A 24,438-nucleotide genomic window follows, 5' to 3' on the forward strand; every position below is an offset into this window, starting at 1 on the left:
CGATTCTGATTGGTCAATCACAGCGTTCTACGGTCTGTTATTTCTTCATAGCAGACCGTTGCTATGGATAACAGGCTGTTGCTATGGGCCTAATTCTGATGTCAGACTCTGGAGGACTGTTTTTGTGTCAAATTATTGATTTCTTAAGTAGATAGCCCTGTAATAATACTGTAATAAAATAGTGTCTTTATGTGTTATGAGTTAAATGCATTTTTTGTAGCTGCCCAGATTTGCATCCCGTTATTTCAGCCAAGATGAATGTTAGTTCACTTTTTTAATAGTCGTGTATCACAGCTGTTACCTTGCACTATATTCAGTTTTAAGTTTTCTTCATCTCCTTGTATTTTTATATCTGGTATATTTTATTTGTAATATGCACTACTAACCTTTTTACTGCCTTTTTACTAACATGTTTTTGCACTATGGAACTGTGACGCTGGAAACTTGAATTTCCCTCTGGATCAATAAAGTTACTATCTATCCATCTATCTATGTATCTATCTATCTCTCTATCTATCTAGTGGATGTATGAAATTCACACTGTCCAGCTAAATACGTGCTGATAAAACCATCCAGATCTGTAGAAATAAAGTGAGGCATTATTGGGCATCAGGTATATTTCTTTACCTGCCCAGAATTATCTTCCCTCCTTCCTCAGATCAGAGTGTTACACAGGCTATATGAGGTTCACACTGTCCAGCCAAAACAGACCCAGAATATGAGCATATAACATCCATCATTTGATCACAAAGCGTCTGAAAGGAACTTATGTTCGGCACTTGCAGAGAGTGACGTACTTTACAACATTTGATGAGCACTCGAAGGCAGCAGCGCAACAAGGAAGGGAGTGTCGACATTCACATCGACAATAATCACGACAACATTCAGACCTTCTGTTGTCTTTATACATATAGCGACGGGATTTTCCTCGAAGACTACTGAGGCTTCAGACCTTCTGTTGTCTTTATACATCCAGAGATGGGAACGGGATTTTCCTCGAAGACAGCCAAGGCTTCAGTCTACTACTCAGGTGTGGTAACTATTATTTATTACTTTGTTTGATGAGGATTTTTCTCACACTTTTGATATAGTTCAGTCTGACCTAGTCTATCTCTGTCAGAACAATTTAGTAGCCTAACAAAGCATAAAATGTGTTGTGCCTTTTGCGTGTCTTTACATTGTTTTCAGATTTAACATTAATAAACGTGATTGTAGTTTTCACATTTGAGATTATTACAAAGAAGCTGTCGTCTGTCTTTAGAGGACATGAAAGGACAAATGTCCTCCTGCTGGTTGTTGCAGACTCTTTACGCTCAAATCTAAAAGAGATTCACATTTATACAACTTTGGTTTCATTTGTGAAAACATAAAAAGGAATTAGGGCATATATCCAGAAGTTTAGGCTAATATTTTATATATATGACCCAATAGTGTGTGCGTGTATTGTGTGCACAATAGGAGGAGAACATCGTCGTAGCAAATCAGCAGCTCACAAGGAAGTGAGTTTTAATATATGATGTAATTGTCATAAACAATCACTTAAAAGTTACATTTTAAACACAACTTTTATAGCTAGTAACTCATTAAGATGAAATGATGCCATTCGGGAAAAAAACAAATCATTAAAGCTTTTTGGAAATGTGATCATTTGGTCTTAAATTATGTTTTTTTTATTGAATGTGTAATAGTCCATGAGCCAGGGGGTTGGTCTTGCCACTTTGGAGGGACCAAGTCTCATAGTGATTTGTTTTAAAGGTCTATGTCCCTAGTGTTGGAAAATGCATGATAGCATTGCAGCAGTGGTAGCTTTCTATATGCTATCACTCCTTTTTTCATCCCTCCATCATTAAAATGTTTCCATATTTTTCGCCATTTTACACATAGATCCAGTATAAAAGAGGGAAACCAACACACAATATCATGAAGTCATATATCATTGTAAAGCTTAGACTATAATCTATCTTTTAGTCACATTGTCATCAAACTGAGGTCAAGGGAATTTGACCATTGAACTCTAATGCTGCAATGGGGCAAATTCTGAATGCAACTCCAAATGGCCTTTTAACTAACTCCATATTGATCTGATGTGCCCATGGATAGTTCCAGCATAAAGAGCACAAAAAGAGCTTTAAAATTATATATTATATGACTAACAACAATAACAACATTTCTTATCAGAATAAACGTAACTTTGTGCAGTTTGTATTTGATAGAATGTTTTGAACCTTGCACTGGATTCTGTTATTGGGGCAGTTGTAAATGGCTTTCTTAGCAGCAGAAACACAAAATAATACAAATCTCAAAAAACTTTACTAAGAAATTAATTCTCTATACATTATTTTATGTTTTCCCACTCTTACCTCGTTGTCAATATAAACATGTTCCAACTGATGAGGCCCTGACTCAGTGGCAATGGGTTTTATTCCAGGTGAAATGTGAAAATGATGTTCACTTTTTTATAAAGGCATGAAACTTGGTACACTTGAACAGTTTGGAACCTTGAACATTTCCAGACATGGAGCCATCGCAACAAAAATTTCCATAACCAAATTATGTATTTTGCATGTGTTGTCTGTCCCTGTTTGAATGGCCAATGTTTACAATGACACCATTCACAATATCATAAACTGTTCAGGTAAATAATTAATGGTGAATTCAGTGATGTTGTATGAAGCAAATCACACTATCTGAGAACCTTAATATAACATAATTTTCACATTTCACCTGGAATATAACTCATTGCCACTGAGTCAGGACCTCATCAGTTATTGTTGTTAGTCATATAATATATAATTTAAAGCTCTTTTTGTGCTCTTTATGCTGGAACTATCCATGGGCACATCAGATCAATATGGAGTTAGTTAAAAGGGCATTTGGAGTTGCAAGCTGCATCCCAAAGCGTCTCATCCTTGCGTCTTAGTCCCTCTCACCAGGGAAGCATGGAGAGACGCAAAGAAACAATGCAAGGACAGAGGAAACGATGAAATAACGTTTTAAGAGACATGAGACTGTCGTGTCCTCTGAAGCGTCACGTGAAACGACGTCCGTTTCTGATGACAGCAGAAGCTGTTAACAGCTGTTTGTGTCTGAACTGATCTTATAATACTAATAAAGACAAGTGCAAGCTGCAGTCTGTATTTATACTGTGGACTGAGTCCTGCTTAGAGGACCAGGAACCATCTCTAATGGAACAATATCTTTATATAATTTATTCATTGTTAGTTTCAGTATTTATTGATATTCTGATAGTGAGTTAATTATTTCATAACCCAGAATATGACTAGGCTGAATGTTTGAGGGAAAATGTAAATGATGTAACTCATATCAAACCGACGTTCAGGAATTATCAGCCTCATGTGACTGAATGGAAATGAGGATAAATGATGTAAATGTGTTTGTTGCTGGCAGACAGACTCTCCTTCTCTCTCTGACTTTAATAGTATCATTAATAAAAGTTAACGGGGGAAATAACAGATCATGAAAAGAAAAATCTTTCTAATAAAAGGAGAGAATTATTTTAAGTCTGTCTGTCAGGTTTTATAAACCACTCTCAGTGTCAGGCTGCTTCAATGGCGGTGTGTGAAGGAGAGATACTGCAGGTCCTTCTGCTGCTGTTCACACCTTCAGTTAACACTGATTTGAACTACATGGTGAATCAGAAGACAGCTAAAATATAAAACGTTTAATCTTTGATCTGTGTTCACTGCGGTATAAATCTCCAGTGATGTTGAGAGGTAAAGTTATCAGATCAGTCCGGTCGGCAGCAGCGTCCAATCAGTGACTTATATCCAATAAGGGGGCGTGTCGGTCGGTAATAACATCCGTGATGGATACACTGGTGTATCCTTGCTCATCGCTCCTCCGGCAAGCCTCCTCGATCCTCGATCCTCGATCCTCGATCCTCGATCCTCGCTCTTCGATGCACAAATAAGAGCTTTGGGACGGTCTTCAAGATGGCGCACCAGAACAACTTCTGGTTCAAGCGAGGATTGAGGAGCGAGGAAATGAAAATTAAGAGCTTTGGGATGCAGCCGCATTCAGAATTTCCCCCATTGCAGCATTAGAGGTCAAAGGTCAAATCCTCTTGACCTCAGTGTCATGACAATGTGACTGAAGGATAGATTATAATCTAAGCTTTACAACAATATATTACTTCATGATATTGTGTGTTGGTTTCCCTCTTTTATACTGGATCTGTGTGTAAAATGGCAAAAAAAGATGGACAAATTTTAATGATGGAGGGATGAAAAAAGGAGTGATAGCACATAGAAAGCTACCATTGCTGCAATGCTATCAGGCGTTTTCCAACACTAGGGAATTAGACCTTTAAAAAAATCCCTATTATACCTGGTCCCTCCAAAGTGGCACAACAGCCAAATTTTGGTGGTCTGGCTCATGGACTGATTAGGGCATATATCCAGAAGTTTAGGCTATGATATATAAATATGACCCAATAGTGTGTGCGTGTATTGTGTGCACAATAGGGGAAAACATCGTCGTAGCAAATCAGCAGCTCACACGGAAGTGAGTTTTATCTAATTTCATCTAATTGTCATAAACAATCACTTAAAAGTTACATTTTAAACACAATTTTTACAGCTAGTAACTCATTAATATGAAATGATGCCATTCGGGAAAAAAACAAATCATTAAAGCATTTTGGAAATGTGATCATTTGGCCTTAAATTATGTTTTTTTTTATTGAATGTGTAAAGTGATTATTATAATTACTCTAAAAAGTGTTTTGAAATTGTACTTTTTGTTGTTTTATTTCCTAATCTGTCTTCGGATCAGTTTTTTTGTTTTTGTTTTTGTTTTTTTACATATACAGTTTTTGTTTATTCCTCTTTTGAATTTAACAGCTCTCTGTTTTAGACACAGAAACAGACTGCCAGCGTGCCACACTGAAAATGGCGGACGGTCCAAGTGAAAGAAAAGTAAGAATTATTATTTTATGTACAGTGGTATGCGCTATGGAAAAAATATGAATTTATTCACCCTTTAAATACTCAGTAGTCAAATAGAATATTTAATTGTCTCATTTTAATTTTCCTACAAACCTTTTTAGTGAAATATTTAAATACCATTTTAGATATACTGTAGATATACAGTATATATTTAGATTAGATTTAGCTATACTGTATTTATTTGTAGTTCCACTTTAGCTCAGTGCTTTCATTTTGTAAAATGTCCTGCTGTTAATCCACTACATTTCAAATGGGACTACGTTTAAACATTGTTTTTGGCATTTTTTTACTGACACATAATAAATCAAACATGGGACCTAAAGGGTGACATGGCCCACATTTTAACCATAGGCCAACAGCACAATGTATTTTGTTGTATTTCTATTAAAATGTATTTGACAGATTTAGATTAGTTGTTTTCTAATAATACAGTATATTGCCTAGGCCCAGATTCTGTGATAATATTAAAATACTGAGTAAAGGTTTGAGTATTTTTCCACCACTTTAACCATACACATTTTGTTTTCTTGCTGACAGAGAACAGAGCTGGAGAACGATCCAGGGAGCTGCTGCAGGTAAGAACCAGTTTTCTTTTCTGTTCAGGGAAGTTTAAATGAACAATGTCAGGATACCTGGGAAGACGGGTGTGTTAAGTAACACACCCGTCTTCCCAGGTATCCTGTCACAGAGCATTTAGTGGCCAGTTTGAAAACTTGAAAGCAGTTTAAATATAAAAGCCATTACAAGATGCTTCCAACATCACAAATAATAGCAAAATGTATCGAGAGAAACTCAAAAAATGCCAGAGCAAATGTGGAACACAAACAGAAGGTTTTCTTTTTACGTTTCAATTGGACAGTTGTGAATGCAGTAATCATACTCTGGTGTGGACCAAAACAACCGAACCGAGTCCTCTTGCGGGAGGCGGTCTCGGATTGTTTCCAAGCGAACCAAAATACAGGCTGCCTGTGCGGGCATTTATTGAGATGGACACAGGTAAACGACAGGTTAACATGAGTGGGAGAGGTCTTTATTTATGAATTTATGAATTTATGAATTTATGAATTTATGAATTTATGAATTTACTCACTTAATCATTTATTAATTTATTAATTTACTCATTTAATCATTTATTCATGTATTTATTTGACAGGGACAGTGCACAGCTTCTTAGCTGTACCAGAGATACTGTAGCTATAAGCTAGTTTACATTTGTAGTCCCTGGGCAGGAAACAGAGAATGGCATCTCTGTTAAGAAAACTAACACTGTAGTATAAAACACAATTACAAAACAGTAACGTTGCTGACCTGGACCTCTGCAGTATGAAGAGAACATACAGAATATGCTAAATAAAGATCACAAAAACAGTAACGTTTATAAAGTAATATAAGATGAACTGGAGGAGAAGGGATTTGTGCACACAGTAGATCAGTGCAGAGTCGAAGTGAAAAAACGTTGACAGCATCATAGTCTGCGATTCCCTGCATAGAAGTAGCAGCTCTCAAGACAAAAAAGATAAGTTTGCTCCTTTGTAAACGCCCCTCAGCAACTTTTTTTGTAATTTGTTCCGCTTTGATTTGTGCACTGTGAAACCGAACCAGACTAAATAGAAAACAAACCAAAAGTATCAATTTCACTCTGATTGGGACTAGCCAAATGGACTGTGGCTTGTGAAAGCGCCCTTAGTTGACAGAGGGTTTCCACACATCTTCCAGCAGTATGCCGTTGAATCCGGTGCCTCTCAGTGCCATGGACAGCCATGTCATTGCTCAGGATAGCAAACTTCCAAAGAAAGAAAAAAAAGGACTGGAGCACACTGATTGACTTGCAGCCTTTAATTGTCCAAAGAAACATTTGTCATCTTTTCTATCTTTCAGTTCGGCAGGTCAGCCGTCTGATATATTCCCATGGCGCAACAGTGAAAAAGGTAAAATAAGATTATGTATCCCAAGAGAAATTGTTGTGCAGCAGTTGCAGTACAAAGTAAGAAGAGTGCAAATATATAGAATACATCTTTTCCTAACATGTCATAAAACCTTGAAGCAAGTATTTTCCATATTACATCAAATTCCTCTTGTCCGGCATCTGTTTGCAGGTTCACATTACCCGACACAGGTGTCAGACTATGTATCCATGTATAGATACAAGACTTTTGGCTTAGAGAACCCACCTGGTGCCACATTGACAATAGGAGACCTGGACGACACCATTTACAGTGAGGAAGAGGACGAGGTGAATGGGTGGGGGAAGTTCTACCTTCCCAAAGTAGTAAGCATGCAGGTTTTAGGTGTAGTGGAGGGGACCTCATGCCCGAGTGACCAGCTCGTTCTGATGACCTGTGAGGACAGAAAGGTGTATGCCTATGATGGAGAGAAGCTGCATTTGGTGGCTTCAAGCATGAGGCAGCTACAACGCAACGGAATAGAGTATCCAGCACCCGAGAGATATTACAAAGGGGAGGCCTTCAAACACATGGTGAGAAGTTACAGTAAAGCTGCTGGGAACAAACAGGGCTTTGTGATTGTTGACCCTGATGATTGAGCACCTGTGGGCACTGACAACGATTTTTTTTATATTGTCTTTTGTGTGTAGACCGAGGAGGACTGGGCAAAAGTGCAGAAGAGGCTGGACCAACAGTTTCATGAACTGGTGATGTCAAAAAAATCTGAATTACTTGAGAATCTCAAATTGATCAAACAAAACATAGGTGGGTATCTTTGTCTTTGCTGCAGGGTAAACGTTAAGGTCTCTTTCAGTTGTCTCTTGTGTGGAATAATTAATCATTCAGTAATTTTCCTTTTACAGAGTCGTAGGGGATCTGCATGTCTTCGGACTGTGGGGGGAAGCCGAATAACCACCACACAGAACATGCAAACTCCACACAGAATGGCCCCAAGCCGGGTTCGAACCCAGAACCTTCTTGCTATATGGAGAGATCGCCAACCACTCAGCAAAGCCACTACAAACAAGCGTATCCCAAACAGTTCGGAGTGTTCTCAGAAAATAACAAACTAGTAGTGTGACGATTCACTCATTTCACGATACGATACACTCATTTCATGATATGATACGATACACGATATTATAACGTGCTGTTAGCCGCCGAGCTAACGCGTTCTGCTTGTGTAAACAGCAGCGGTGGATGAGAGACAGCGGACAGAGCAGATCGAAACGTTCGAGGACAGAAGCAACAGGTTAAACCACTGTTCATTTAACTTAAATAGAAGTTGGTTTATTATATTTTAAAATATTGCACTGCCTTGTATCTTGAGAACTGAATCAGCAGGTCCTGCAGTTGCACTTTTTATTATTTTCAAATACAATGTGTATGTATTTGCCATTAATCGTTGTTTACTTGTTTATATCCATAATTAATTTATCCCTGATTCCCTTACAAGAAAAACTTAGAGGAATCCCAACCTGTAATGTTCAGTATCCAACTATTTATTTCACAATCACATAGACGGAATTTTTGGCAAAAAAGTTACAGTATCGATTTCAAATCATTGAATCGTATCGTATCGCTCTAGATGAGCCAAATATCGTCCTGAATCGTATCGGAACCATGAAAATCGTATTGTATCGTATCTTTGTATTGTTATACCCATACTGATCGGTATATATATGTGTCAATATATATGTATATACTGTATGTATCAATTTTAATGTTGTGTAGACTGGTGACAGATTGAAGGAAAAACCTGAATGAATCAGTGGACAGATCATATGTTATGAATGGAAACAGTTTCATGCATGGAATAAGGAGTCAGTGAAAGGTTTTATGAAAATGATGTGAATCATATGCTAAGGCCTTCACAGTCACCAGATCTCAATCCAACCTATTAACCATGATTTAAAGGTTTTGCTGAAAAATACACTTCCTTTCCTCTTGGTCGATCCACAAGACAGGGTTGCCTGAGTCCCTTGCTGAAGATAAGAGAGGACTCTCGTATTGCATATATATACACTCACCGGCCACTTTATTAGGTACACCTTGCTAGTACCGGGTGGTCTTCTGCTGCTGTAGCCCATCTGCTTCAAGGTTGGACGTGTTGTGCGTTCAGAGATGGTATTCTGCATTCCTTGGTTGTAACGAGTGGTTATTTGAGTTACTGTTGCCTTTCTATCATCTCGAACCACTCTGCCCATTCTCCTCTGACCTCTGACATAAACAAGGCATTTTCGTCCACACAACTGCCGCTCACTGGATATTTTCTCTTTTTCGGACCATTCTCTGTAAACCCTAGAGATGGTTGTGCGTGAAAATCCCAGTAGTTCAGCAGTTTTTTAAATACCCAGACCAGCCCGTCTGGCACCAACAACCATGCCACGTTCAAAGTCACTTAAATCCCCTTTCTTCCCCATTCTGATGCTCGGTTTGAACTTCAGCAAGTCGTCTTCACCACCTCTAGATGCCTAAATATATTGAGTTGCTGCCATATATATATATAACAATGATTAATATATGTTACACACATGCTTACGGTGAACGGTTAAAATGACCACTTCTCTTTCTAATTTCCTCAATGTCTGTCTTTTTATCTCCATATCTCGGTCCAAGTCCTGCAGGGTTTTTTTTTTGTGTGATTTTAAACGTTGACTCTTTTTAAATAAATCACTTTTTTCATTGATATTTTCACCTCTGCAAACTATATTTGCTTTTTTAAGTGTGTTCTGTATGCCTACAGACATCTAACAGTTTGTCAATTCTTTAAAACACATTAAGCACTGCAGGAATTGTGCGTGGTCTGCCCTATTACGACCAGAAAGATTATATTATTATATTATAGAAAGAAAGAAAGAAAGAAGGCTGGATGGATATAGCATACATGTCAATCTAGTGGAAATACTTATTTAGTCCAAAATGGATAAGAAGTCAGTGATGTGGTGCTCATTGAAAACATAATTTTTAACAAGACCCAGACACTGTACTGAAAACCAGCCTGGCAACATAGTGAGTGTTACGTGTAGGACATCCACACTATGCATAATTCCTGCAGCACACACTTAAAAAAAAACCACACTGACTGCAAGTATACACAGTAACACAATGTATTAATCAGCAGACAAGTGATCCAAGAAAAATAAAAGGTCAAAAAGCATTGTGGTGTCCTCTCCCTGTTGTTTCATGAATATACACTATATAGTTACTGGTCCAGTGAACTTTATCAGACATTTCTAATCAATAATATATTCATCAAACCTCTAACAACAATATGAACAGCAGTCTTCATAAACACAATATAACCGTAATAATGATTATCACATGAATGATTATAAAAATAAAAATGAGTGATGACCACAATGTTAAAATAACTGTACTTAACTGAATGGTGGTATGTATTCAAGTACTTATTTTATTAGCCTGCATTAAAATATGGTATTTTAATGCAGGTTGATAAAAATATGGCAAAATACATAAGTTCATGGACTAATTGTAAAAAACACATTGGTTTCTGATCGGAGTGACTGCTGACGGAGCAGATAAGACATTTGGATAAATCAAGCCTGGCTGTTAGCCTGGTCTGGAGCAGGCTAGCTGCACAGAATACATCTCCATGGTAATTTATGTGCCACTGCTTTCATGAAACCGAGTCAAGGCTAAACTGAGCCAGGATAACTGGAAAATCCCAGCTTAATCCCCTATCTAGGTTTTGTGAAACAGGCCTCAGGTCCTTCTGTTTGTTTGTTGCTATGCATCACTGTTTAGGGGTTTGGGTGTTTTGTATGAAACCGGGCTGCAAACAAATTTTCTTTCAATGAAGATACTTTTATCTTCATTGAAGAACTTTTAATGCAACTAAATCTTTAATTATCACATTTACTGACCATTTTAAACATTTATATCTAACATTTAACAGAAACTTGAGTACTTTTTCCACTTTTGCTTTTAACAAAAGTTTTTTATGAGTGACAGGATGGAGGGTTACAGAGCCCCCTAGACCCCCAGGAGAAAATGTTATTAACTCGAGTTACTTCATAGTGAACTTTCTCCAATCATTCCTGACAGTCAAGTCATTGACTTCGGTAAAGTTGGAAAGATATTGGAAGATTCAAACTTCCTGGATCAATAACGCATAACAGAAACGTTGTTAAAATACAAACAACGGCTCTTTCTAAACATAGGTAGACAACGAGCTACAACCTCATTTTAATCACAACGATCGGTTCTCCTACCTGGACACATAACATTGGTCTCTATGCGCAGCCGGCTGTGAGACGAGTGGTCAGGGGCCGCCTACAAAGGGCAACGCCGAAAAGAGATGCTATAAAAATATTCCATAACTTCACTGTTATACAGTGTAGTACCACCAAATTACTTCACACATCAATGGTCTCCTCATAGTTGTACTACAACACTTAGTTTGGAAATATATGCTTTTGCATAATTTTGGTGAATTTCTATTGGGAAAAGTATTCAATAACTTCACTGTTATAAAGTGTAGTGCCACCAAAATTATGCAAAAATCCTATTTTTCCAAAACAATAACAAAATATTGTAGTACAACATTGAGGAGATCATTGATGTGTAAAGTAATTTTGATGGTACTACACTGTACAATAATGAAGTTATTGGATATTTAAAAAAATAAAAAAATAAAAAATACTTCTCTAGCTAATGAAATGTTGCAATATTTTGCATTCCTATTAGGTTCTATGGCCGGAGGCATTATGTTTTGGGGGGTGGCTGTAGCTCAGTGGGTAGAGTGGTCGTCTTTTAACCGCAAGGCTGGCAGTTTGATCCCTGGCAGAAATTATGTTAGTGTACTGTTTGGCTGTAAAATGAGAGAGTTTTGTGATCCGGCTGCCATGTTGAGATCAGTTGAAGAAATACCAAGCACCGCCCACCAGCTGGAGCAAACTTTCTCATTTTACAGCTAAACATTTGAGGAGAGAAATAGGCATTACAGTAACAGAATATTGATTCATATTTGATCAGCACTGCCTAGTTTGACTATTTGATGGAAGTTTGTAAGTGATTGACAGCTGCCTCTGTTGAATGAACAGCCAATAGGAACGCTCTCTCTCTGAAATTACCTGTGATTGGCCAAAGTCTCCCGTCACAAGCTAGATTTTTTAAAGCCTGGAAACAGAGAGGAGGTGCAGAAGTCTAGTTTTCTCTCATAACACTTGAATTACAATATGCTGAAAGCTTATTATGCCAAAAATATTCTGCCTACTGCAGCTTTAAGACTTTTTAAGTTTAAGTTTTCGGGTTGTCTATCTGCCCGGTCCATTCATGTGAATGTGATATCTCAGGAAGGCCTGGAAGGAATTTCTTCAAATTTGGCACAAATGTCCACTTGGACTCAAGGATGACCTGATTACGTTATGTTTGTTAGCAGGATTACTCCAAAAGTTTGCGATGGATTTGAATGACATTTTTGGAGGAGTGGCGGTGGCACAATGAACAATCTATTCGATTTTGGTGGCGATCCAGATCATTATCCGGATTCAGGAATATTTTTAAGGATTCAGATCAGCCTGAGCCTTAAGTCTTCAGGGTATAACACATGCACAGTGTAACTGATGACGCGTTGATGATGCGTGATCCCACCTCCTTCTGAGAGCAGAGAGATATGTGTGTGGATGTGTGGCGAGACATCGAGGTGCGAGAGCTGCTATCCATCCACGGTGAGAAAAAAAAAAGCGGTAGATGACAGTATGAGAGACAACGTAGTGTAACGTTATACAGACATAACAAGGCTGCTGAATGAGAGAGGCATCCGCCGATACGTTACATGGAAACACACCGTGTTAATAATAAACCGCCCACCTCACGGTACCGCCAGCTGTGAGCTGTGATCTGTTTTCAAACTCAGGCACCTTGGCGGAGGTCTGCGCTCTCCGAGTGCCATTCTAGTTCAACCTGATATCACACCAAAGCGTGTAATAGACCCACCTGTCCACTAGGGGATATCGTGCCAGTGTCACATTTCGCCTCGCAGAGACGTGATTATTACACGCCTGTATTAACGTGCAGTACCAGCAGGGTGCAACAAAGCCACATATTTAGGATCAGGCAACAATAAGGGTAAGTTAGTTAAGTAAGTTAGTTAGGGTAAGGGAAAACGTCATGGTTGGGCTTAAAATAAGTGCGTAAACTAAGTGAAACATGTACAGAAACTACATAACATCAATGCGGAAAACACGCTACAAATGTCTTTAACGCAACTTACAAAACAAAACACCAGCCGCCCACCACAAGTGGTCTTTCTACCTTTTTATACTACGTCACTAGCTTTGGAGCTTTGTACGGAATACGGAAAACACTTGACAAGCATCACTTCATAACACTGCACCTTCATGCAAGGCTTGTAATATTCGCGCCTCGGCGAGGCAAAATGTGACACTGACATGCTTTCTTCCGGTGGACAGGCAGGTCTATTACACTTTTTGCCATGAGATTGGGTTGCCTGATTAGATTTTGGTTGTCAAAGGTCACTACGACCTCACAAAACACATTTTTGGCCACAACTCTAGAATTCATATGATAAATATGACAATTTCACACAAATGTCTAACAGGATAAAATGATGAAGTGATGACATTTTGGACAGACATGGATGCAAACTGCAACTTGACTGGTTGGCAGAGGCATACAACCACGAGGAGGTAATTCTAGTTTTATTGTATTTGTCAAACAATGTATTAGTTTTTGGTGTAAACAGCTTTTAATTTCAGGGGTTTAGTGCTCTTTATGTGTATCCACCAGCACTCCTTATACAGGTACTTTAAAAGACTTCCTGCTGCCAGAACTATGTCATTCCAGTAAAACAATAGATGCATTCAATAGATGTAATGTTTGTATGACAAGTTTTATTCATATGTTATTGTAACTGTCATGGCAATTTCATCACATCAAGGAGTGTCTGTTTGAATCAGGGGGTAGGGCTTCATTTCCTTCTTTCTGTGTCATTTACTCGACTGACAATGGTGAGTAGCTGCTTTTAAGTGCTTCTCTTTGCCATTATTTTATATCTTTATGATTAATTTCTACATTGCTAATTTAATGTAATGTCAGTGTAATTGTTGTAATGTGCTGTGTATTATTTCTGATTGCATCAGGCTACTAACGTAAACAGGAGGACATCGACAGAAGATACAAAGAGGTGAGTGAGCTGATTTACTGAAACACAAGTTGTTATTGCTGCATCCTGCTTTTTTATTCAAATATTTAATTTTTTATTATTTTAGAGAAGAAGAGTTTCTGAAAAAGAAACTATCTTTCAGAAGGAGTGCTTTCCTGCTTATCTGTAAAATGGTGACTCTGACTGTAGAACACCCTACACTGCTTTTGGATGAGGTACGTCTGATGAGGACTGTAATGAACTTTTGAAATGTTCTGTTTTTGGACATAATACCCTGTCATAGTGTATGTTGTACACACAATGCTTCTCAGTTACACACAAACACGGAAAGCGATATTTAAGGGATAATGTACAGCGAGTCGGTCATCGTTGTGAAATAAACCCTGACAGGGTGATCACGGAGGGGTCTTGCATTGCCCTGAAGGGGTTTATTTTGCAACAATGACCGGCTTGCTGTACATTATTCTGCTTATTACATGGCTACTTAGTTAAATGGATAGTACAGGTGTTTTTTGAAGTGGGGTTGTATGAGGTACTTATCCATAGTCAGTGTATTACTTACAGTAGATGATGGTTGGCACGCCCCCAGCTTGGAGAAAAAGACTGGAGCACCGTCATCGGAGCAAAGCAATGCAGTGCTGTGGACGGGGACGGGGATGGCAAAAAAACATAAACCTAAAACCTAAAAGAAAGGTTCACCTAAAAAAATGTATAACCGTTTAAATGTACGCTATATTTAGAATATTTTCACCATTTTATCTTGCCGTCAGACAGACCTTCTCCTTTCCGACGGGGAAACTGAGCTGAAAGTGAAACTTATTTATGCTTTCTCCAAAGCCATTTTTTTGAGGTAAATCAACTAAGTAGGAAAACTTAAATAGCCGTCTTTTAAATCGTTATGTCCTTAAAGTCGTAAAATTAGCTAATAGCTGAATCCAGAGTTATTTTCCTCGGCATAATGAACGGGCATCAGACCCACGGAACTGCACCTTCCTGCACGCTCATTTGACATATCCGGTTCTGCCGGCTTCCTGCTAGCTGTATGTGGCTGTAATAATGGATATATTGACTGTAATTCATCACTTTTATTATCTTATAATACACCCATGGGCTGTATGCTGTAAGCCTGTACCGTGGTGGATGAACATCTCTGTTCCCAAACAACCAGCTATCGGCCAGTAGCTAGTAGTTCTAGTAGCATGACATAAACAGAACATAATGTATTTGTAAGTTATTTACTAACACGCAGGGCAAAAGCACAGGGCACAACCTCTTATACATCCATGGTCTGTGGTCTGTTGGACGTAGATTCTGGAGGTCCTTGACATGAAAAAGTTTAAGATTGCTCTCAAAATCTGTGTGATGGATTTTTCTAACTTCTATTTATGTCCATCGCTCACTTTATGCTCCTCTGGGAAGCAGTCGGGCAAAAAAGTTTAATAAATAAATAAGTCAGTAAGTAAATTTTTATAATAGTATGCATATTTATAACATTTTGTATTGTTCAACACAGGCCATTTAGGTAGAGACATTAAAATTATGACAATAGATTAGAAATATTTTTTTTGGTTTACGGCACTTTGTAAGCAGACGTTTAACCGGCATCTGATGGACGCTTTCAGTCCAAAATGGCGGTGGTGTAGCTCTGCTGCTGGGTGCTGACTTTGCAATGGAACGAACAATTGACTTTCGCTTCTTAGCAATATACGTTCTTTGGCAGTGGTCTGATATAAAGAAATAACAGACTGTAGAACGCTGTAATTGACCAATCACAATCAATTATTCAACAAAGATGCGTAATAACTGTCTTGAATGTGTTTTGACTTTACAGATTCTTCACAGCATCTTCTTTTTTGGAAAGTTAGACGATCCAGAATTTTCCCCAGAATCTCTTGTGAATGATGATAAAGAACTCAGGGAAATGTTGAAGGACCACTACCCTCGGCCTTTTGACCTCTATTCCTCTCAAGTACCCAAGCGGAGTCCATTCTCATGTGTGCTGGACATGGTAAGATTGTCAAATATAATTCAGTTCTTCTTTGTAAAGTTGTATAGAATTGCTACTTCACCTAAACATCCTAAAATATTACAGTTTATGATTATTGTACATCAATGGTGTTGATAATATTGATAATATTTGTGGTTTCTTACAGATTGTTCACCTGCATGGACAAAAGAATGACGAAAAGGAAATAATAAAGACGCTGCAAGACTTCATCAAGAAACTGGAGAAAGATGGATCAAATGGCCTGGTCCCCTCCACCATCTGTGTCTCTCAAAGCAACATCCCAGAATCAGTAAAGTACTACGGAGTCTCCATGTCCAGTTTAGGCCTTAAGCCCGGGAGAATCATGGTTGCCGCGTCCTGTCTTAGCAGCTGGGACAGTAAGGTGGCTGATGCAGTGATGACCTACAAACAAAATAAGAAAAAGAATTTGGATTTTGATGGGACCGTCAAACTTCAACCGTATGTCAGGTGCCAGGCGTTTAGCATCCGTGACGGAACAGAAAAGCCTCCTTGTAAATCCTGTGGGAATTTGTTTGGTTTGGAAACAAATGAAAAAAAAGAGTGGGCCTATGGCAACTGTGCCGAGGCTGAAAGTTTGAGCAACTTGCTTAAAAATGATGAACAGGTTAGAGAGCAAGTACAACCAACATCTGAGACGTGCACAGATGTGAACAGGGAGAAGGTTAAAGAGAGTGTCTTGAAAGAACTTAAAAGTTTTCTGGGTGTGATTTTCTACGACCCAAGAGTTTGATCTTAAAAGGGGGGAACATATCGAGTACAATTCTTGTGGTCCTTTATTATAAAGTGACCAGGTTGAGCTCTTTTGATATGATTCTTTATCAGTAAAAACTTCACTGTAACCCTCTAGGCACTGAAATTTGTACTTTTTTGTGGATATCACATTCATGTGATGTATTGATCACAATAAAATAACAGTGATGTAAACTCAGGTTCATATTTTGTTTTGATTGTATCTCCTGCAACCTCATCCAAACAAGTGATTCTTGACTGAGGATAATTAAGTATTCCAAGACCAAAAAAAAACAGCTATCATCTCATCTACAATGCTGTCAAATTGAACTTTTCTATTATGTTCAAGGCCTTTGACACATTCATCAAAAGCATGTTATACATAAAGTTGAAAACAAGTTGCTTTTGAATAACTCATTCACTGACCATGGGACATTATGCAGACATAACCCAAAAATCTGTTGGAATATAGTTGAAGATATCTCAAGAACTGAGGTCTAAATAAGTCAAATTATTGTTTTAATTAATCAAATGATTAATGTATATTTACCTTTACACAGTATAAATCTTCTAATGTAAGAAACTTTATTACATTCGTCATATACATACACGTATATACATTCAATTTGACCTCTGCATTTAACCCATCCTAAGCATTTAGGAGCAGTGAGCTGCTGTAAAGCACCCGGGGAGCAACTTGGTGTCTCACCCTCAAGGACACTTTAACATGAATCAAACCGAGGCTATCAAAGGGGATGCGATGAGTGTGGGGTACCGCGGTTTTACACTCTGCGACTCACTTTACCGCAGTTTCACAAGCATGTCTGAGAACTACGGTGGCCTTCAGGTAACGTAGAAACGTGAAAGGCTCTCTCTAGAGCCAGTGTTTGGTTTGTCCGTCCTGGGCTACTGTAGAAACATGGCAGACTTCGTGGAGAGGTCATGTCTAGAGGATAACCCCAAAAGTGCAAAAAACTTGCAAAAGACCCCTATGTAGATATGAAGGGCTCATTCTAAGCTAACGAAAACACAATGATTCTGAGTTTCAGGTGATTATACACAAATGAAAATATAGTTATGTATTTAATATTTGATTTCTGCTTTAGAGTGCTACAGGAATGAGTCCTAAAACCTGGAAATGAGTTAGCATTTTAGCACTTCCGGTTCCCTCATCTGGAGGTCAATGGGTTTTTAGTTAGACGCCTGAAATAAGGTCTGTAGTTAACACAAGCTTAAGAGATTTTAAGGTTTTGTTCTACGACATAAAATATGTCATTAAATATCCCACTCGGGAATTTTTAAGCCTTGATGCATCTTGAAAAAGGCGGTTGCTAACAAGTGGCTAAATAAGACTACTAAACGTCATCACGCCGACTCGTCCACCTTTACAGCCTCGTTGTGTATACTCATGTTCATGCGACCGTTTGCATTCACACTTCAAAAATCATAAAAGTAGTGTTCCTTTGTGGAGATTATATTCCTGAACAAAATGTGTAAGTATCACAAACGTGTGTTTGCCACAGAGTTTATTTCCTGCAATAATCCAAAACCCTATGGAAAAATCCCATTGGCATTTTAGAGAGAAAACCAATGCGATATTAAATTCCTGGTTGGCCTACATAAATATGTCATCACTGCAGCACTCTATTGGATCTCCTGAAATGTTACACACTGTTCCTTTAAGATTTAATACTTTTTCTTTTTCTTTTCTTTTTTTTGGAGCCGTTTCACCCTCCCCATAATGTATCCTCCATTTCCTTTGTGCATTGCATTGTGGGAGAATAGTGTGAATCAACAGCACATACAAAAACACGTCTGAACCTTGAACCAGCTCATGACATCAGGCTTGAATTTGTTGTGACAAATACTGCTTTTAGCAATACTGCTGTTCAGTGGCATCATTCGTAGCTCCACACTATCATCCACCGTCATTTCCACAGGAGAACAATCAATCTGTACTATAGCCTACAGCTTGTAAATTCAGAGAGCCACACTGGTTGACTCAGTAGTTTAGCATCTAACATTTGTGTCTGCATTTGTTTTAGCATTGGCACACCTTCAATAGTTGGATTAAAACAAAAACTCATTGCACCTTACCCTACCAACGTACAAACACTCCCTGTCAGAAGTAAGCAAACCGATAGTATGACATTGTGTAAAAAGAAAACAACAAGATAAAATCATTAAACATCTACAGTGTAAGGGAGCAGCAAAACCTGAATGCACTGAAAGATCTGAGAGTCACGGTCTGGTTCTCCACCCAGAGGCCCTCGGACTTTTTCTTAAGACTTAATCTTGCATCTTTTTAGTGGCTTATATTGCTTCTGTTTTGTCTGGAGGATTTTGGTTTTTAGGTTTTGGGTTTTCTGTTACATTCCTTGTCTCATTCTTCATTTAGTGATTCCCGTTTTATTTCTGATAAATTGTTTTCCCTGTTCCCCTGCCAGATTGTCTTTGTTCATCCCCCGTGTGTACATCACTTTCCCTTATTCCTCGGCTACGTTCCATATCGCATACTTTTTCTTTTTACTTTTAGTACGTACTACAGCTGCTCTTACAAAGTATGTGCTGTTTTTGAATGCGGTATGCATACAAGTTGCGTCTTGAACTTTGACCCTCTTGCTCATATGGTGCCTTCAAATGGGGTCGTGTTTACCGTGTTCATGACAAGAGTCCATATGAACGTCCCCTCTTGTGGTATTCACGACGTCGTAAGTGGGAAGTTTCTGAAAGCTCTGAGTTGTGACATGTTTGTTGACGTTGTCAAAAATGACAGAGGCCATGGAAGTACATTTATATATATAATATATTGTAATTTTAGTCATATATTTTTTTTTCTCTTCAGAATACTATAATATGTCTGACCTCATCTTTCTCCTCTGTCATTATGCCTTTGCATTTCCTGCATTATGTTACCCACTTGCTAGCTCGCTAAATTGTTAGCCTCTGTGGCTTCTAGACGCCGACCGTAACGTTATTATTGCCGTTGCTTAGCAGCGGTGTTCTCACGACTTAACCACTTGAACGCCGAGCATATTGTGTACACGACTTCCCATGTTGTAAACACAAGCTCAAAATGAGAAAGTTTGCTCCGGCTGGTACTTCATATTTCCTAAACAGATCTCAACATGGCAGCCGGGTCACAAACTTTCTCATTTTACCATTAAACAGTACAAGATGTTTCTGAAAACATTTGAGGAGAGAAATAGGCATTACAGTAACAGAATATTGATTCATATTTGATCAGCGCTACCTAGTTTGACCGTTTGATCACAGTTTGCGAGTGATTGACAGCTGCTCAGAGATGGCAGACTCCAGATCAGCTCTGATTGGTTGTTTCCTAGAAAAACTATCAGTGTTCATATGTTGCAGCATATCATATATTATTTTAACATAACTCAAACAAATTAGCAAATGGAATCACGTGTTCATACGGCTGCACTGATATAGCAGATATAAGAATGTAGAAAACATGTATGCTTTCTTCATCTGTATGTGTTCATGTATTCTGCTACTGAAACAGCTCCAGTATATATTGACAGAACTGGAGCGAAGTATTTTCTTTAGCACAATGTGACAAAACAACCACAGACAGCAAAATAACTTTTCATGCACATGAAATATAATCACATCAAACTGTTCACACTTCTTCTTTTTATTGAACATAAGCTATTATGATTAACACTGAATCATCGTTTTGACAGGTGACTTCATGTTGTCTTTTTCCTCCAGTGGGTTTGTCTCAGTGGCAAAGATTCAACCTGCTACAAGCTCTAAATCAAAATCATCACTGGGATATCTCTGTGTTATAGATTTATATTAAATCTCCAATATCACAGTTGAGTCCAGAGACTTTAGCAGCTAAATCAATTTTCTACTGCATGACGTGGATTTGATTGGAAAGTGTATAAGTTATGACTACACCGGGGGTCAGCAACCTTTTTGATATGAAGTTCCACTTTTAAATTTTCTTTTTAATCAGAGTGCCATATCAACATTAAGGTTAACATTAAGTTTAATTATGACACCACATCAAAATAGCATAGCAGAGTTTTAAATCAGGACATTGTAATTATCAGGGCTGTCAAAGTTAATGTGATAATAACACGTTAATGCAAATTTGTTTTAGCACCACTAATTTCTTTGACACATTAACACAACTTGTGATATTTAGGTTGTCGCAGGCTCAGTTTTAAAGCTAGAGTGAAGATACTGGCATCAAATGAAACTAGAAAACTTAAGGAAGTATGACCAACCGTGTCATACTAGCATGTCGGCAGGGAGGCTAAATATCGCTCCAAACTAACGCCAAATTTTGTCAAGGAAAAACTGGCATGGCCATTTTCAAAGGGGTCCCTTGACCTCGGACCTCAAGATATGTGAATGAAAATGGGTTCTATGGGTACCCACGAGTCTCCCCTTTACAGACATGCCCACTTTATGATAATCACATGCAGTTTGGGGCAGGTCATAGTCAAGTCAACACACTGACGCATTGACAGCCGTTGTTGCCTGTTGGGCTGCAGTTTGCCATGTTATGATTTGGAGCATATTTTTATGCTAAGTGCAGTACCTGTGAGGGTTTCTGGACAATATTTGTCATTATTTTGTGTTGTTAATTGATTTACAATAATAGAAGTATATACATACATTTGCATTAAGCAGCATATTTGCCCACTCCCATGTTGATAAGAGTATTAAATACTTGACAAAACTCCCTTTAAGGTACATTTTGAACAGAAAAAAAAATTTGCGATTAATCATGGACAATCATACGATTAATCGCGATTAAATATTTTAATCGATTGACAGCCCAAGTAATTATATAAGAGAGCACTATACAAGAAGACTACCATTCTTATAAAACATCCATATCAGAGCCGAAAGCATTTACCCTTCTAACCTTTCACCAATCTTCAACAATAAACTTCTGGGTAGAACACAACAAGTACTAGCCAATCAGAGGCAGAGTAGCGTGAGTCTTTGTGAAATCCAGGTGGGGGAAAAAATCAATCAAACTACCGAGAATAACAGGCCGCGCAGCAACCAATGGCTGTGAAATGAAAGAGGTAATTTGGCATGCAGATGAGAGGGCACTTCAACATTTTCAAACTCTCTTGCACACTAATTGCTAATGTGCCATTGGTTAAGCCAATGGTGGCACGCGTGCCTAAGGTTGCCTACCCCTGGAATACACAGGCTGTTTTGTTGTGATTCTCCGACTCCACTTCATCGGTGACGTCTTCTACCACCTTCACCTCTGACAGGCCAGACAGCTTCTTTCACACCAAACAAAGACAGGAAGCGTGCTGTGGTCCACAGAACCATTTCCCATCTTTTAAAGGAAAGACAGGAATCAAAGTGCAACAGGAAGAGCAAATAATTCACAGTCACTTGTCATCAGGTAGTAACTTCGGGGATACTTGGAGCTAGGGGAAATACACTTTCTGGATAAGTCATCTAACTATAAAGCGAGGTCTGTCTGTCTGTCTTTCTGTCTGTCCATTTTTCATATCTCAAGTCGTTCATCCGATCTACTTCACATTTGGCGGGTGTATTGTTGGGGACCCAAGGATGTGCAATGTTGAATGTGGTGCAATTTGACCAGATGGTGGTGCTATAATAATGAACTTTGGGTTTTGACCTGTAACTTATGAACCTTAACTCTCCTTTTCCTGGTTTTTGTGGGTCCAGACGAATCTATCCATATAAGACACGCCCATATGTGTCTATACTGATTTTCCGCTATTTTGATTTTGTCCAATCTGATTTTTTTGCTATTCCTCTTACAAATTTTGAGCAATTGTTACCAAATTGGGTACAGAACATCTCTGGACCAAGCTGGAAAAGGTTACTTTTTGGGATTGTTGATGTTTCATACAGTTTCGCTAAAGCTGGTCCTCAAAGTTAACTCAAATGCTGTGGGCAAAGGCTTATATTACAAAAAATGTCATATCTCCTGAACGCTTTGTGCTATTGCGACCACATTTAGTGACATGTGTAGATATGTCTGAGTGACCATGGCAAATTTGGTGCCATTTGGCCAATAGGTGGAGTTGTATCAGTATCTTCTAACTATAAAGGAAGGAATCTCTGTCTATCTTTGTATGTATGTATGACTGTCCTTCACATATCTCAAGACCCATTCATCGAATCAACTTCACACTTGGCAGGTACAAGCAGCCAAACCTCGACAACGCCGCAAGCAAAACTTCTGGGGGCCGAGCAATCGGCCCACTCCAAACAGGTACTGCACTAGTTTACCCAAAACACCGATGAAAAACCATTCAAACAAAATACCATTGCAGGTTTATACGGATTGTTTTGACTAACTTTGGTCAGGGAAGAAACTCAATCAGGAAAAATGCCCAACACTTTATTAAAGCCAATTGTCATTACTAGGGCTGTCAAAGTTAACGCGATAATAACACATGAACTCAACTTGCGATTTTTAGGTTGTCATTCTAGCTTGTCGCGAAGAAGGTTAAATAACGCTCCAAATTTATGCCAAATGTTGGCGAGGAAAAACTGTCATGGACATTTTCAAAGGGGTGCTTGACCTCTGACCTCAAGATATGTGAATGAAAATGGGTTCTATGGGTACCCACGAGTCTCCCCTTTACAGACATGCCCACTTTATGATAATCACACGCAGTTTGGGGCAAGTCATAGTCAAGTCAGCACACTGACACACTGACAGCTGTTGTTGCCTGTTGGGCTTCAGTTTGCCATGTTATGATTTGAGCATATTTCTTTATGCTAAATGCAGTACCTGTGAGGGTTTCTGGACAATACTTGTCAATGATTTGTGTTGTTAATTGATTTACAATAATAAATATATACATACATTTGCATAAAACAAGCATCCCATGTTGATAAGAGTATTAAATACTTGACAAATCTCACTTTAAGGTACATTTTGAACAGATAAAATATGTGCGATTAATTTGCGATTAATCACGATTAACTATGGACAATCATGCGATTAATCATCATTAAATATTTGAATTGACTGACAACCCTAATCATTACGTAAGCCAGTCTGTACTTGTGTGTTGATTTTTGTGATGCCATTTCTGAAAAACCAAACAAAATGCCATTCTTCAGGAAACGTCTGGTGAGTGATGGGAAATGTGATTTATTTTCAGCTGCTACGTCACAGACGCTTTGTCTGGCTTTTCCTGTGGCCCTCTCTCCAAAAACATGTTTGTTTTCAGATCTATATTTGTGTAGCCAAACTGCTACCGGTGGGGGAAATCCTGTCTGACCTCTCAGCCTGTTCTGATGAAAACACGGGCACTCGGTGACGTCCAGGAGACGGAATGTTAATTTTTCTTTAAACCTTATGTAATTCACAGCTCTTATCGTTGTTTGAACAGGCAATCCTTGGGGCCTATATGCAGAAACATAAGGACCTAGCCTTGAAGTGGACGCCTTGGTGGGACTCTCGGATATTCTGAGCACACACACTCAGCATGCACCCAGATGATGAATGCTGCATCACACTTGCGTGCACACACACGTAAACACACACAGATGGTTGCAGTTAGACTGTAATATTTTCACTGAAGTTGCCCTTGGTGTTTCATGTCTGGAAAATCTGAGTCATGCTTGTTTGAC

At 38.6% G+C, this 24,438-nt stretch overlaps 2 protein-coding genes across 4 annotated transcripts in view; both read left to right on the forward strand.

Moving 5' to 3' along the window:
• Nucleotides 1-823: 823 nt before the first annotated feature.
• The window catches only part of LOC119503974, a 102,954-nt gene continuing 79,339 nt past the window's right edge, over nt 824-24,438 (forward strand). Inside the window, exons 1-7 of one of the 3 annotated variants that reach the window (XM_037796062.1) lie at nt 824-1,030; nt 4,876-4,937; nt 5,505-5,542; nt 6,846-6,895; nt 7,064-7,443; nt 7,561-7,675; nt 7,774-7,812. In XM_037796062.1, the coding sequence (XP_037651990.1) occupies nt 979-1,030; nt 4,876-4,937; nt 5,505-5,542; nt 6,846-6,895; nt 7,064-7,443; nt 7,561-7,675; nt 7,774-7,781 (705 nt within the window). In that variant the 5' untranslated portion in view covers nt 824-978 and the 3' untranslated portion in view covers nt 7,782-7,812. Of the gene's footprint in view, nt 1,031-4,875; nt 4,938-5,504; nt 5,543-6,845; nt 6,896-7,063; nt 7,444-7,560; nt 7,676-7,773; nt 8,252-24,438 lie in introns of those variants that run through there. The other 2 variants (XM_037796061.1, XM_037796060.1) reach the window with 2 other exon arrangements.
• On the forward strand, nt 13,786-17,007 carry LOC119503979. Its single transcript, XM_037796069.1, has 3 exons — nt 13,786-14,275; nt 15,892-16,068; nt 16,214-17,007. Exons 1-3 carry the CDS (start codon nt 14,231-14,233, stop codon nt 16,817-16,819), a joined length of 828 nt encoding a protein of 275 aa, XP_037651997.1. The 5' UTR covers nt 13,786-14,230; the 3' UTR covers nt 16,820-17,007.

This window comes from Sebastes umbrosus, chromosome 15 (genome assembly GCF_015220745.1).
Source record: "Sebastes umbrosus isolate fSebUmb1 chromosome 15, fSebUmb1.pri, whole genome shotgun sequence".
In the NCBI taxonomy this organism is placed as follows: domain Eukaryota; kingdom Metazoa; phylum Chordata; class Actinopteri; order Perciformes; family Sebastidae; genus Sebastes; species Sebastes umbrosus.

Excerpts from the sequence above, each read along its gene's own strand:
- LOC119503979 (XM_037796069.1), top strand. The coding sequence starts at position 14,231 with ATGGTGACTCTGACTGTAGAACACCCTACACTGCTTTTGGATGAG. Across the intron at positions 14,276-15,891 it reads CTACACTGCTTTTGGATGAG|ATTCTTCACAGCATCTTCTT; the intron begins GTACGTCTGATG and ends TTGACTTTACAG. Across the intron at positions 16,069-16,213 it reads TCTCATGTGTGCTGGACATG|ATTGTTCACCTGCATGGACA; the intron begins GTAAGATTGTCA and ends GGTTTCTTACAG.